Source organism: Ptychodera flava, chromosome 15 (assembly GCF_041260155.1).
Source record: "Ptychodera flava strain L36383 chromosome 15, AS_Pfla_20210202, whole genome shotgun sequence".
Lineage (NCBI taxonomy): Eukaryota > Metazoa > Hemichordata > Enteropneusta > Ptychoderidae > Ptychodera > Ptychodera flava.
Window position 1 is genome coordinate 156,949 of NC_091942.1, and position 15,774 is coordinate 172,722.

Here is a 15,774-nt window from a genome sequence, read left to right on the forward strand (position 1 = left end):
CTAGCTCATTGGCTCGCTCAAAATTAGATATGCACATAAATAATGAGGTACAATATGTGGCGTCATAAGGTGTCCCTCATACTATACATGAAGGCTGTAGCACTTGTGGTTACTGAGTTATGGACAAATATGTACATTTGAGGTCAAAGGTCACCGAGGTCACGTGACATTTTGTCAAAAAAATTGTTTTGCTAAGTTATCCCTATATACCAAAAATCAGACCTCTAGCTCTATTGGCTCGCTCAAAATTAGATATGTGCATAATTAATGAGGTACAATATGTGGCGTCATAAGGTGTCCCATCATACCATACATGAAGGCTGTAGCACTTGCGGTTACTTAGTTATGGACAAATATGTATATTTGAGGTCAAAGGTCACCGAGGTCACGTGACATTTTGTCAAAAAAATTGTTTTGCTAAGTTATCCTATATACCAAAAATCAGACCTCTAGCTCTATTGGCTCGCTCAAAATTAGATATGTGCATAATTAATGAGGTACAATATGTGGCGTCATAAGCTGTCCCATCATACCATATATGAAGGGTGGTAGCACTTGTGGTTACTGAGTTATGGACAAATATGTATATTTGAGATCAAAGGTCATCAAGGTCACTGACATTTTGTCAAAATATCCGAGATATCTGCATGAACGGATGGACTCACGGATGGACGAACAGACGGACATGACCCAATCTATAAGCTCACTGGACTTCATCCGTGGGGACTAAAATTGTGTCACTGCATCCTTTTTGCAATATGAATACGATGAGAAACTAAATTTTTATTTTTTGTGGCCTTATACATGGGAGTGTATGGAGATCTGCCTTATACATGGGAGTCTATGGACGTGTAAACTAAAATATGCAAATTTCACCACGATTTGCCCAGATTTGGGAAGGTCACTCCTATGCACTTCCATACCAAGTTTCAAATCAATCGGACTTGTGGTTTCAGAGCAGGAGATTTTTTGACCAAAATTGGGAGAAAATTACAAAAAAATTCATGAAAAATAGCAAGTCCAAGATACTGACCCAAGATGAGCACAATCATTTCATGTCAGCCAAAGTACTTACATGCCAATTTTTCATGTAATCTGGTCAGTGGTTATTGAGTTTTTTCAATTTTGACTGTTTTTACATTTTTTCACTTAATTTGCATATTTTTGGCAATGACAACTTCATTTGAACAAAATCTCATCTACAGCCCATCATCCATGTACACACCAAATATCAAGATGAAATGTACAGCGGTTTTGGAGTTTTTGATGTTGACGGACAGACATACAGACATACAGACATACAGACGTACAGACATACAGACATACAGACATACATACATACAGACATTTTCCTAGCCTATAAGAATAGCTTCCATTGCCATATATACATATGGCTATGGGAGCTAAAAATCTTAAAATTTACTCAGAAAAAAAAAATTAGCACAGCTTTTCTCATTTGGGAAAAAATTTTTTTTAGAAATTTACAATTGTAAAAAAAAAGATGTTCACAATTTCATTGTGACAACTCCCCTCTCAAGATCTAATGGTTCGTCCCTTAGTTTGAGCTGGTCTGTTAATATGTAACACTTCATAAAGAATGACAGGAAATGACTAAAGGTCAGTGGAGTATCCTGTTTCAGTCATTGGCATGCCATCATTCCTGAACATTTGCAGAATTTCCCTCTTTCTTACCTCATTTTCACATTTTTGACACTGACGTGTTCGTTTGGACAACGTCACATCTCAACCCCTGCATCTACCTGTACACCAAATACTGAGATGGTATATAGCTTAGGTGGTATGGGAGCTTTTGCATGTGACGGACATACATCCACACATACATACCCGCATACATACATACATACAGACTCCACCAACTCAACATATAAGTCTTTTTGGTATTTATATAAATACCAAATATGAGCTAAAAAATATTATTTTACTCAATCACAATCTGTTCTTTTTTGTTATTCAATAATCTGATAAATGACATAACCAATAAATCTCCTGTCTGTACATGTAGGTATTGAACAAATTTTTTAAGTTTTTAAGTGAGTGCTATCCCGACCTTTGACTCCCGAGGTCTCATTAGTTACACCAAATTGGTAAAAAAGTCAAAAGTCACTAATCTAATAAATGACATCACCAATAAATCTCCTGCCTGTAAATATTAAGCAAATTTAAGTACTTTAAGTCATCTCTACATACGTAATATCTAACACAGCCTGTCTTTGTGTAATATCCAACATAGCCTGTCCTGTGTGTAATATACATGTATTATCCAACAAAGCCTGTCTATGTGTATGTCCAACAGAGCCAGTCTGTGTGTAATGTCCTACACAGCAGCCTGTCTGTGTGTGATGTACGTCCAACACAGCCCGTCTGTGTATAATGCCCAACACAGCCTGTCTGTGTGTATGTCTAACACCAAAATTTGTGAAGAACTCAAAGGTCATCTCTAGGGACATTGAGCACATTCAAGTGTGAACAGTGGCATCAAGTGTATCTAAGACACAGTACAAAACTTTTGGTACCTTTTGGCACCTTCAACTGAACTCGGGTATTGTAAAAGACATATTGAATGATTGGATATGAAAAGGCTGTTTATCTGTTGAGTCATATTATGTGTGAATGTAAGTATATCATTAGCTGTAACTTTTGATGTTTATCCCTTAAGCATGTTGTCCTATCTGTAAAAGTCACTTGGTGGTTCTACAGCTGAAAGTGCATCAAGATGGCTGAACTTCCAAATGGCAACGCAACCTGTCTATGTGTAATATCTAACACAGCCTGTCTCTTTGTATCCAACACAGCCTGTCTGTGTGTAATATATTGTCCAACACAGCCTGTCTATGTGTACGTCCAACACAGCCAGTCTGTGTGTAGCCTGTCTGTGTGTAATGTCCTACACAGCCCATGTGTGTGTGTAATGTCCTACATGTATGTACACAGCAGCCTGTCTGTGTGTGATGTACATCCAACACAGCCTACGTGAAATGTCCAAAACAGCCTGTCTATGTGTCATTACCAACACAGTCTGTTTGATTATGTCCAATTGTCTGGTCGACCACAGAATTGTAGTCCACACTATATTTCATTGGTCGATGATAACATTGTACAGTTGACACTGGCCCTACACATGTACTGAAATTTGCAATACAAACACAAATACAATTTTTTTGTCATTGTCTATGTCAAGCTTTATCACTTTTCAACAAGTTTTGATAAATGTTACTGCAAGTACTATGAATAAGTCACAACCCCTCAGCCTATTAAATGCCATGTATCGCTTTTTACATGCCGCACAATGACAGAAATATGAAAAATAGTTCCCTAAAAATTTCCCTGACAGCTACACCTGTGATCAAAACTTCACTTCCCATTACACTAAATAGTCTACATGGCAGTGCATTACATGCACAGCTAACAATGGGAGGGGTCAACACCCTTGTCATTCCACTCCTTTAAACTGCATTTGTAGATAGTGAAAACAGTTTCTTCAGACCAAATTTCAACAATGGTAGAGCTTGGGAATGAAAAAGAGGCATTCACAAACTGCTGTAAGGAAGCACAACAAATGATTTTCAAAATTACAGAGAGCAGGGCAGATATCTTTTCAGAACTTTAAAGGAATCAACAACCACAAAATGCAATTACTGTACGTGTGTTATTCATATGATCAAGAGGCTGTCCCAGCAGAATGAACTCTTCTGAGCCGTGCTGTTCATCTTCCACCATTATCAAAACATTTTTGAATAATTGTGTTTGTTCTGTGGCATGGATCAAGCCATTACGTAGAAAACTAATCCCTGGTAGGAAAGGTGCAGAACAGCTTTACAGCAACTATGATTTACCATCTCTTCTCATGTGCTCTTGGTGATCTCACTTATTTCATATTGCATGTACACAAATAATAGAGTACTACATAAATTTCATGATATTCTTGAATGACATAAGTTGTTACAAAATTTTGCAAATTAGATGCACTGCTGTCAAAAATCTTGTAAAACAAACAAAATAATACTATTTTTCCTTCTTTTCTTCGATAAGTTTTGTTTCATCAGTTCTTGTAGTGTCAGTATCAATCTTTTCTTTCCTTTGTGGTTTAAATGCCATACCGAGCACAATGAAGGTTGCGCTGAGTGCGTGACCAATGAAGAATGTAGACTTCCAGTAGGTAAGTGTGTAGTCCATCTTCAACAGAAGGAAAGCCATGCTAAGGTATTCAAAGAAACGCATGCGGACAAACCAGTTCAGCCAATCATACATCTTTTCATTGCTTGGTCTGCGGAATACCTTGATCATGATGTCTTCAGCGTAGAGCATGATAGGAACTGTCATAAAGCTGAGGTAGTAACCAGGGTGAACGCCATGCCAGAATGCACTCACAAGCATTGTTACTGATGTCCTAAAAATAACATAAAGCACATCAAGTTGTTAAATAGTGAAATCAGGGTCCATACATATACGCTCAAAGTCAATTAGAATCCAATGACTTTCAATGATTTTTCAGCAATTTTCAAAGATTTTGTGGTTTAAAATACCACTTTCTGAGTAACATTTGTTTGATATATCTTTTTCATAGGAACATCAGTTTACATATTGTTCCCTCATTGTATGTAAGACATTATAACTGATCACCTCCTTATATACTTCATCAAAGATTGCTTTCCAGGACTTTATTTCTATTTTAATGACTTTTCAGGGACCTTCAAAGGGGCTTGAAACTTCAAGGACTTTCAAGGGTTGTTGGGACCCTGAGTGGTGCAATGTGATCTGATAGTTTAGATAAACAATAGATGGACCATAACAACAAACCGTAATGATCCTAAGAAAGATGTTGTGCAAGTTTTGAAAATGAGATGGTATCACTGCAGAACACATGTGTACAATAGACCTTTTCCTCATTCAACCGGAAGTAAGATTAGAAACGGAGTCTAGGCTCCGTGCCAAGCCTAACTGACGTAACATTCTTCTCTATAGGTTCAAAATTAAGAAATCACGCAATTCTGGGATAAAAAAGTAGTTATCAGAAATTGCAGCTTGAAATTTATCTACAAAAACAACAAACTTATGCATGAAAATGTAAAGGATCTAGGTACAAAATCAACTGTCATGACATGGATCATGTATTATGCAGCATGAAAAAACTGATCTTTCAAAGATCAAAATAGAGACACTGTGTCGTTGTAGAGATCAGTATAACTCTTCGAAATAAAAAAAACCCATACATTATGACCATGCTGTGAGCGATAAAATCGCTCGTGTCAAGAGAGAAAATGATCGGCCTTTGAGTAATAGCTGGACTTGCATCGACAACTATGGCGGATGATGACATCGGGATCGACACCAATTTGAAACATTGTGTATGCAATGATTAGTGTGATTTTTTTGGCTGTAATTTCATTTATTTCCTAAATTAATACATAGGTATCAAGAGATAATGCTTCTATTGCAGAGAGTCGTTGAGGTCACCGAAATATCATATGGAAGTAGTTGGGAATCACAAAAGTATCACAGTTCAGTCATAACATGTAGGCTATGCACGTAAGAACGGCCATGCACTACGCTAAAAAGAATTGATTGGTATCTTGCCATATTTTTAGGTTCAGAAGTTTCGTTAACTTGGGCAAAAATCCTCATGCGAAACATTTTTCCCTCACATTTTGCAGTTTGAGAGCAGGAAGTGAAAAAATGGACTTCATAAAATTAAACGAGTCTTTGACGGGCCGGCTGCTAGTAAATAAGCTTATTTTGGCTACGGGGGCTTGTGACTCAAAACATGATTTGCTCACCCTGAGAAAGGAACCATGTTCAGACCGTTAAAGTTAAGCCAAAACTTCTGTACGTTGGACATTTTTTATTAAAGACTAACTGATGACAAGGAAAGAAAACAGTTGTCAAATATCATTGGGAACTGTCAATGAGTCATTGTGTTACCGGCAAGGGGCCAGCTCCAGCCAGACCAATGGTTGTTGTGCGCGCTGTTTGATAGCCTAACTTATTACAAAATTTCAATCAAATTGAAACTTGTGATATGTAAACGTAATATCTGAGTTTTGTCATACTTTAAAGCGTTTGGTCTCGTCAAAGTACGCTAGTATAACATCAGGCACGGTCCCTCCACAAAATCAGGGCTGTCGTATGGTTATCGAACTGTACCGCAATCGATCACTTTGACTTTGTCAGATATTAGAAACATTTTTACAAACTAATACCACAGCAAAATTACAGAATTAGTGTGATGATTTTCATGTATCACACAGAGGCTTTTTTCCATGAAATGGCAAAAATAGCCCGGAAATACAGGAGCAGACTTTGCATACTCTAACTCTTCGTGAGAGTCGACAAACCTTCCAGATGGTTGACTTTGACTGCAGTGGAACTAGGTCAAACCGGCGACGTGCATATAATTACGCATGCGCACGGAAACTTCCGGTGAGATTGAGGAAAGGGTCTATTCATGGTATCACTGCAGGACACCATTCATGGTATCACTGCAGGACACCATTCATGGTATCACTGCAGGACACCATTCATGGTATCACTGCAGGACACCATTAAGAGTCACTGCAGGACACCATTCATGGTATCACTGCAGGACACCATTCATGGTATTATCATATACCTACATTCACATGCCTGTGTAAAGCTATGGGAGAAAGCGCCCTCAGATCCTTCATCTTTTAGCTACGCTGTCAGCGACGCGGAGCTTATCAAATAGGTTGATTTTCCGTCGTTGTCCGTCGTCGTCGTCCGTCATCGTCGTCCGTCAACAATTGCCTTCTCCTCTGAAACCGCACGTACAATTGCTTTGAAATTTCATGTGCAGTTCACTTGGGGTGACCACACTTAAGTTTGTTCAAATCGTGGTGAAATTTGCATATTTGTATTTTTGGGGCAATTTTTGGTGTTTTTGGTAAAAAAATCTTCTCTGAAACCGCTTGTCCTATTGCTTTGAAATTTGATATGCAGTTTACTCAGGGTGACTTCAGTCAGATTTGTTCAAATCGTGGTGAAATTTGCATATTTGTATTTTGAAGGCATTTTTTGTAATTTTTGGTAAAAAAATATTTAAAAATCTTCTTCTTCAAACCTACCAGTCAGAAAGCTTTGATATTTGGTACATATGTCCCTATGGATGATCTATTTCAGATCTGTTCAAATTGTGCAGAAATATGCAAATTTGCATTTTTAAGGCAATTTTGCCATTTTAGGTCAAAAATGTATTTCTCAAAGAGTACTGGTCTAATATTTTGAAATTTGGTATACACGTTTCCATAGATGAACTGAGTAATACATATTGAATTTCTGATGAAATCTGAAATTTTGTATTTTTGGGGCAATTTTTGCCATTTTTGGTCAAAAAATGTGTATTTCCAAAACTATTCATCTGATAGCTTTGAAATTTGGTATACAGGTTCCTACATATAAACTACATGCTATTTATTGAAATTATGATGAAATCTGCAATTTTGTATTTTGGGGGCAATTTTTGCCATTTTTGGTCAAAAAATGTGTATTTCCAAAACTACTCATCTGATAGCTTTGCAATTTGGTATACAGGTTTCTACAGATCACCTTAATGATATTTGTTGAAATTATGATGAAATCTGCAATTTTGTATTTTGGGGGCAATTTTTGCAATTTTTGGTCAAATAAAGTGTTTCTGAAAAAAAGTACTGGTCTAACAGCTTTGAAATTTGGTATACAGGTTTCTATAGATGAAGTTATGAATTAAATTTGATCTCTTGAAATTATGATGAAATCTGCAATTTTTATTTCGGGGGGCAATTGTTGCCATTTTTGGTCAGAAAATTTTATCCTCAAAAAATAGTGACAACATCACTGTTCGCTCCCATATAGTTATCAAAACAAGTCAACAATTGTATGAAACATGGACATACATATACAGACAGACTGACATACACAGACTGGCACAGAGTGATGACATTGACGCCAAGTGTGCCTTGGCCCATTGAGAGTGATAAAGATATAACAAACAGCTGAATGTAATGATAAAATAGTTAAGTATAGGCCTATACAGGCACTGAGAGTGAATATGTTATACAGCAATTTGATTAGTTTCTTTTCCTTTTCTACTTCTGTGATAATATTTAAGACAATCAATCTGCAAGGCAGTTTATGTATTGACAAATATGTTATCTTTTACAAGCACACAGTAAACTGTTCTTGATTTTTCATTTACAATATTTGACATAGACTGAAATACATAACATGCAACCAATGTTTACACTTTGCCCATACACCAGATACATGGCCAGAAATGTCAACATACAATCATCAACTCAGAAACCCTACAGGAAAAGTAATCATTGTTTTCTTCCAGAACAGCTGGTACATCCACATCTGGAACAACTTACAATTTAACAAGGATGATGACACAAGAGATAAAGTTAAACTGTGGTGAACTTGACTATTCCTTTCAAATCCTTACCTAACTTGACATCTACTAAAATACACTGCATGGTTAATTGTGCACAAAAATATATCGGGGTGAACCATTTGATAAGGGATGGTGTCTGGAAGATCGAAGAGGTACATTATCTTTTTTATCCGATCCATTGTACATTCTTTTTTCCCCACTCTCCCACCTTTTCTTTTTGTCAAACCTTCTCTGGCTGAAATTTTTATTGGCATTTTTTTGGAATTTTCTCAAAATCTGCCAGGATTTTTTTACCGCCAAATACAGTTTGCCATATCAAATGCTTACTAAATCACCACATTATATACTCTTAGTTCCAGTAGGTATAAAATTACCAAAAAAAATCTTAAAAATACAAAATGAAAGATATCCCAGTAAAACTCAAAGTTTCATAAAGTTGCCCCAAAAATTCAAAATTCCGGATTTCAACTTAATTTCAATATATCTTATTAACTAAAACCCTAAGGACCGGTTTACTAAATATCAAAGCAATCAGACTGGTAAATTTTTAGAAACAAATTTTTTGACCAAAAATGAGAAAAATTGTCCCCCAAAATACAACATTGCGGATTTCATCCTAATTTTAAATATATCTAATTAACATAAACCCTAGGAACCTGTACACTAGATATCAAAGCTACCAGATCAGAAGTTTTAGGAGAAAAATTTTTTGACCAAAAAAGGCAAAAATTGCCAGTTTCAACATACCTTCAATACATTATATTGAGATTAATCTTAGATACCTGTATATCAAATACATGTATCAAAGCTATCAAATCAGCAGTTTTTGGAATAAAAAATTTTTTTATCAAAACTTGGGAAAATTGCCCCAAAATTACAAATATGACAATATCAATACAATTTGTACAAGCATGATTAAGGTCATTCTGAGGAACATGAATATTAAGTTTCATAGCAATCAGACGAGCAATTTCAGAGAACAAGATTTTTTGACTAAAAACGGAAAAAAATACCCTAAAATACAATCATGCAAATTTCATCCAAATTTTTGCACGCACAATTTAGAATACCTAAAAAAATCTGCATGCCAAGTTTCAACCAAATCTGACCAATGCTTACTGAGTTTTTAACCATTTGCAGGATTTTTCCTTTTTTCCCCCTCATTTGCATATTTTTGGCACTGACATGTTCATTTGAACAAATTCACATCTCCACCCCTAGGTGCACCTGTACACCAAATACTAAGACAGTAGGTGCTACGGTTTAGGAGTTTTTGTGGACGAACTAACAGACATACGTACATACTTACATACATACACACAGACGCCATTTTGCCACCTTATACGAATACCTCCCATTTGCATATATACATATGCATATATGGGAGCGTAAAAACTACTTATCAGATAGCTTTGGTTGACATGTTCTTAGGGATGATCCGATGTGATATTCAAAGTATGATGAAATCTTCAATTAAGTATTTTTGCAGCTTATTTTCTGGCCTCTGCATTGAGCTATCAAAGATTTTCACCTTCTTCATCAACATGTGTAAAAATAGTTATTCTCTACATAAACACAGCGGAGCTATATCGGCCGCTAGGTCGCTTGTTTTACGTATCACACCCCCGGCCTGGTGCCCAAATATGGGCAATCGCATGCATTTCTGAACTTTCTAGATTCCGGTTACTACACGCGTTGCTATCTGCAAACGTTCCATTCGTACACAAAGCCAGCGCCAGATTTGGAAAACGTCTGCTCGCTCAGATCATAGTTGCGTGAGGCGACAGTGGAGCCGCGCCGGTGACATTGGCTTTTATTTCTAAATTCTAGTGAAATCCTGTGTATATTAAGTGCATGCCTGTTCAGTATAAATTACAATAAACTGACATCACGTTTTTATCCTTCTTACACCTCGATTTCAGCCTTGATCACTGTCGGTCACTATGCGCTTTCTGGAATTGTGCAGGTAAACAAATGACGTCATTATGTATGTCAATCCGCGACGGGAAGCGGCCATCGTATTTATGAAAAACTGACACAAATTGCGATGAATTTTTGATATCGCACGCATTTTTATCTCCTACACAATGTTGAATATTATGTAAACTATATATTTATCATTCCATAAGGTATATGATAAAACCTTTACGGCCCTGATACGGCTTTTGCAGCCCTTGGTCGTATGGCGTACGGGCCCTCGCACGCTCGGGCCCTTCGGCCGTACGACCTTGGGCCGCAAAAGCCGTATCAGGGCCGTAAAGATTATTAGTGCAGGACATCATTCATGGTATCATCGCAGGACACCATTCATTGTATTGGTGCATTACACTATTCAGAGTCACTGTGCAGGACACCATTCTAGTATCACTGCAGGACACCATTCATGGTATCATTGCAGGACACCATTCATGGTATGACTGTAGGACACCATTAAGAGTGTCACTGCAGGACACCATTAACCCTTTTCCTGCCAAGTCCACATTTCACCATCAGGTCAAGATGGTTAAAATTAATGAAACACAACATATTCTATATGGTGTATTTTAACATAATACTGTACATTTGACAGCTGTTGAAAACATAAATACTGTAAACTTAATTTTTTTGGACTAAAGATGCTATAACAGACCGAGCCAAGTGGGTGAATATATATACATCAAAATTTGGCTTAAAGGTATACAGTCACCTGTATTCTAAATATGCCCATATACGGTCAAAGGGGCGTTCCCTGGTATTGAAAATCCCATGTGAGGGTGCTGTTTTTAAAAAGCGGCCATCCGCTTAAAATCTGTGATTGGTTAGATTTTCTCTTTCTATGGTAACTGTGGCAAAATTGGAACAGGTGACAGTATACCTTTAATACTGCTTTTTACTGACTTGGCTGATGGGGAAGTGATACTGTCTGGCAGGAAAAGGGTTAAGAGTGTCAGACTCACTGCAGGACACCATTCATGGTATCACTGCAGGACACCATTCATGGTATCACTGCAGGACACCATTCAAGGTATCACTGCAGGACACCATTAAGAGTCACCATTCCGTGTATCACTGCAGGACACCATTCATGGTATCAGTGAAGGACACCTTTCAGAGTCACTGTGCAGGACGCAATCCAGTTTATCACTGCAGGACACCATTCATGGTATTACAGTGCAGGATGCTGTTTGTTTTTAGGATCACTGCATGGCACCTTTCGTAATGTGAAGTGAATTGTGAAGTATATTTAATTTCACCAGAAACACTAAGACAAAATATATACAAGTGCGAAAGAGAAGACAAAAATATGCTTAAATCTAGTGAAGGTCACAGAAATAGTTCTCAGGGAACTAGTCAAGTCTGTGACCCAAACAAAAAGTATACAGACAGATAATTATACGTAACTGTGTTGGATGGCCATTTTGTATGTACATGGTGAAAACGTAAAACATTTAATGTGCAAAGGAGACAACTGAAGTGAAATCTCAGGCTCTTTTACATGTTTACAATAAAGGTATAAAATATCATGTTCACCAAAATTGTACAGATATTAATCAATGATCTAGAAGGTACATGTAAGCTTTCAGCATTTTGTTAAACACATTTCTACTTGACGTACTTTTGATTTCGCATGGGAGCAAATTCCAGTGGTAGGTAGCAGCGTATTTTATGCCGTGTTTACTTTGTGTAAGATTTACTCTAGGTAAATAAAAATTTTCTTGTTTGGAAAAGCGGGTTGGGTAATCGTGGGGTATTGAATCTAAATATTGATTTACATCATGGGCAAAATGGCCATGCAACAAATCAAAAATAGACATGCAAGAATGAAATTTACATAGTCTAAAAATGTCTCATTGGTTCTAAGAAGGTCGTAAATGTGTTTCCCCAAATTTCAATACAATAGTTTATGTGTGGAAGGATCATTGAATTATACAGTAAAACAAGTATATTTTTAGGGACATAATGCCTTATCTGTGAGATAATGCCAACCTCTGGGGAGATAGATTTAACAACCTTCTTAATATGAGACTGCCAGTTGAAGTCTTGGTCGACAGAAATACCAAGGTAAGTTGAAGAGTAGACTCTTTGCAATAAACGTCCACCTATTTCAATACTGCCTGTTAGATGCATTTGTTTACGGGATGTTTTAATTACCATGTAATTTGTTTTCTCTGCATTAATTGTAAGCTTATTTGCAGTACACCAATGGAGGACTTTTTGAAAATCCATGTTAGTTTGGGTGAGATCAATATTGCTGCATTTGAAAGATTTGAATAAATTGGTATCGTCAGCGAAAAGCCTAAACTGAAAAGAGTCAGTACAGTTGGAAATGTCATTTATGTAAATCAGAAATAGAATAGGGCCGATGATTGAACCTTGGAGCACACCACAATTTATTGTCTTGTAGGATGATGAAGTCCCGTCAACGGAAACAGACTGGAGCTATGTGAGAGGTCTGAAATCGGCAGTCTGCGCCCCAAAACTGCGCTAGTGCATTTCAATTTGCGATATCAATCTGCGCTCCCATTCTGCGCTATCGATCTGCGCCCTTGTTTTGCACTCACTATTTCTCCAAACCATACATGTATGTGCTGTGAAAACGACCCAACTAGCACAAGAACATACTACGTCGATTATGATTTTACTATTTCCATCATTTGATTTTTTTATATGACATCGGATCGAGACATGGTGCTACAGGCGCATTTAGGGAGCTGCATTTAGGACCCTGGTAGCGAGTCCTGTATCATCGATGGCTGCCAGACCTACGTGGAGATAGAGTTGACCTTTCAAAATTCTGCCTTCTCAACATACACCTACATACTTTTTTGACTTTCCAAACATGTAAACTACTTGTATGAGTGTGATAAAAATGACACCAACCACTTAACTTAACCATGTATCCGTGGTTTGAAACATACACTCCCAACATTATGATTTACATCCCTCGGACTGGCACTGTTGCGATACAAACCCTCGCCCCGTCCGGCTCATTCATTGACTCGGATGTGATACATTGTGGATGAAAATTCTTTTTTTTTTTAATATAAATATTGTAGAATCAGTAGATGCGGTCCCCTGTCAATCAAATAGGTGTGTATACATACAGGTTCAGTAAGGTTGTACTTTCACTCGGACGCTAGTTGACAGGTTCACAATCGATGAGATTGTGAGTGCACTGAACAGATAGGACGTACGTGTTGTCATGCTGAACTGTGGCCCACGGTTAGTGGTTTTCAATGTTAAAACTCGTTGAAGTGCAAATATGTGCGTAAAACTAGCCGTTAAAGGATGACCAGTCGATGAAAATACAAAATCTTTCCATACAATATGCATTATTCACACTGAATGCTAGAAAGTGGAGATATTACAGAATTGTGGCTGCCGGGGGTGGCCACTGGCACTACCACTATGTTTATAATGTTTCTAATAACTATATTGCTGAAAATGTCACGGTGATCTTCCACTCTGACATCTTGTGCCCCACTTGCCAAAAACTTTGAAAACGGTTTTTCACTCGAATTTAGGCTATCGCTTGGCAGATCGTCCATGTAGCCGAAATGAAGTGTCTGTTAGCGGCTACCAAAAACTATGAAAAATAGTAAAGAATGAGCTACAAAATCCCTATCAGTTTCGCTGGGAACATATTCGATGGCTTGTTACACAACTGTTACCAGATTTCAGGTAACACTGTTTACCACACGATGGATCTTTATTTAATAAAGTAACCTTTAGAGATAGCTGATTGATATCGTAAATGAGGCAGGTGCCTCTACGGCGGTAAAACTAATAGTTTATCCCTATTGTAAATCCGGTCCCCCGAGAGTTGAAATGTCCGACTTCTGCATGGTCACCGCGCCGTGCAGTGTAGCGAAAATGATATGATTGCAATTTCGTTTGAGTTAGTTTACATGTATGTTAACGCAAATAAGGTGAAAAATATCAATATTTACCAATATCTTATTATACGGGACGAGATCGTGATGCTCTTGTACTGCATGAGCTTTGATCGAAGTGCGTTGGCCGTCTTTTGGTTTTGAATGTCGAAAATTGCATAATATAACCTCTCCTAAAGCCTTGTGAACTGTGATTTGTTTGCATTTTTTCACGATTTTACTTTCTAACAAAAATAAGTTCATGTAAAATGTATGATTTTACTTTCTAACAAAAACAAGTCATTGACAATGTGGTCATTAAGAAGTATCACTGGAGTGTATGTGTTGAGATCTATGGGCACATAGGTCTATGTTGTTGTTCCCAATTTGAAACACACGAGGCATGTCTAAGTTATGGTTCTAAATCGGGAAAAAAGATCAGACCTCTAGCTGTATTGGCCAGTCAAGAAATACATATGCGCATAATATATGAGGTACAAGATGTGACATCTTAAGGTCTAATACCCTATCAAAATTGGAGGGTATAGAAAAAATCAAAAAAATTCTAAGCTACAGTATAAACTGCCTAAGATAGTTCAATGTGGAAAAAAAGTTAAATAATTCAGAAATAAGAATTAACAGTCCAAAATAGTAATGACGCACTTCCCTACTGACCTGAGTGCATGTGAAATACACAACCTGGCATCTGTAAATTAAATGTATACCAAGTGATCATTTTAAGTCACTTTTAACTGTTTTTTAATGGATTTTCCAAAGAGTCCTGTGGAAATGATGAAAAACGCTTATCTGGTCTTGTGTTTGTATAACCTCATTGCTGATAATTGTCATAGTATTGGAAAAAAATTGAAAGTGAAGAAATTACTGTTTTTAATAGCCATATTTTCCTTGAAATACATGACCGTGTGAAGGATATATGCTAAAAGTGTTTAAGAGTAAATTTCTTTTCAAAAAATAATTTAATCTGTGACCAAAGGATTTTTATTCTTTGAGTTTACAAATTCAAACATTGCAATTTGTTCAATCATCTTGTGCAGTGCAAAATTTATAACATAGGGCCAAAGTCCCTGAAGCTACTATAGACATGGATACAAAATTAAGTATTTCCTGACTGTATGAAATTATCTCACTAAGGTCATCCTAGGGACATGTAAACCAAATATTAAAGCTGTCTGACCAGCGGTTTTGAAAAAACAAGCGACTCAACAGTTGACAGAGCTCTGCTGTGTTATGTAGAGAATAACCTTTTGTGACAGTGACACATGTATTGATGAAGAAGGTGGATATCTTTGATAGCTCATTTCAGGATGGCCTGACCAAAAATGGAAAAAAATTCCGTAAAAATACAGATTTGCATATTTCATCAGACTATATTAGTCTATAATAGCAAATAAACGAGACTTAATTACATTCTAATTAAAGTAAACAAGACTTGCTTAAATCAAGATTTACGTCATAAAAAAACAGCATATCTGTCAGGTTATAAAGAATCTTGAT

General features: G+C 37.0%; 1 protein-coding gene across 1 annotated transcript in view; it reads right to left on the minus strand.

Annotated features, from left to right (window-relative positions):
* Positions 1-897: 897 nt before the first annotated feature.
* Positions 898-15,774, minus strand: part of LOC139150799 (lysophospholipid acyltransferase 7-like) — a 93,022-nt gene continuing 78,145 nt past the window's right edge. Inside the window, exon 6 of the mRNA XM_070723191.1 lies at positions 898-4,408. Within this exon, the coding sequence (XP_070579292.1) occupies positions 4,024-4,408 (385 nt within the window). The 3' untranslated portion in view covers positions 898-4,023. The remainder of the gene's footprint in view (positions 4,409-15,774) is intronic.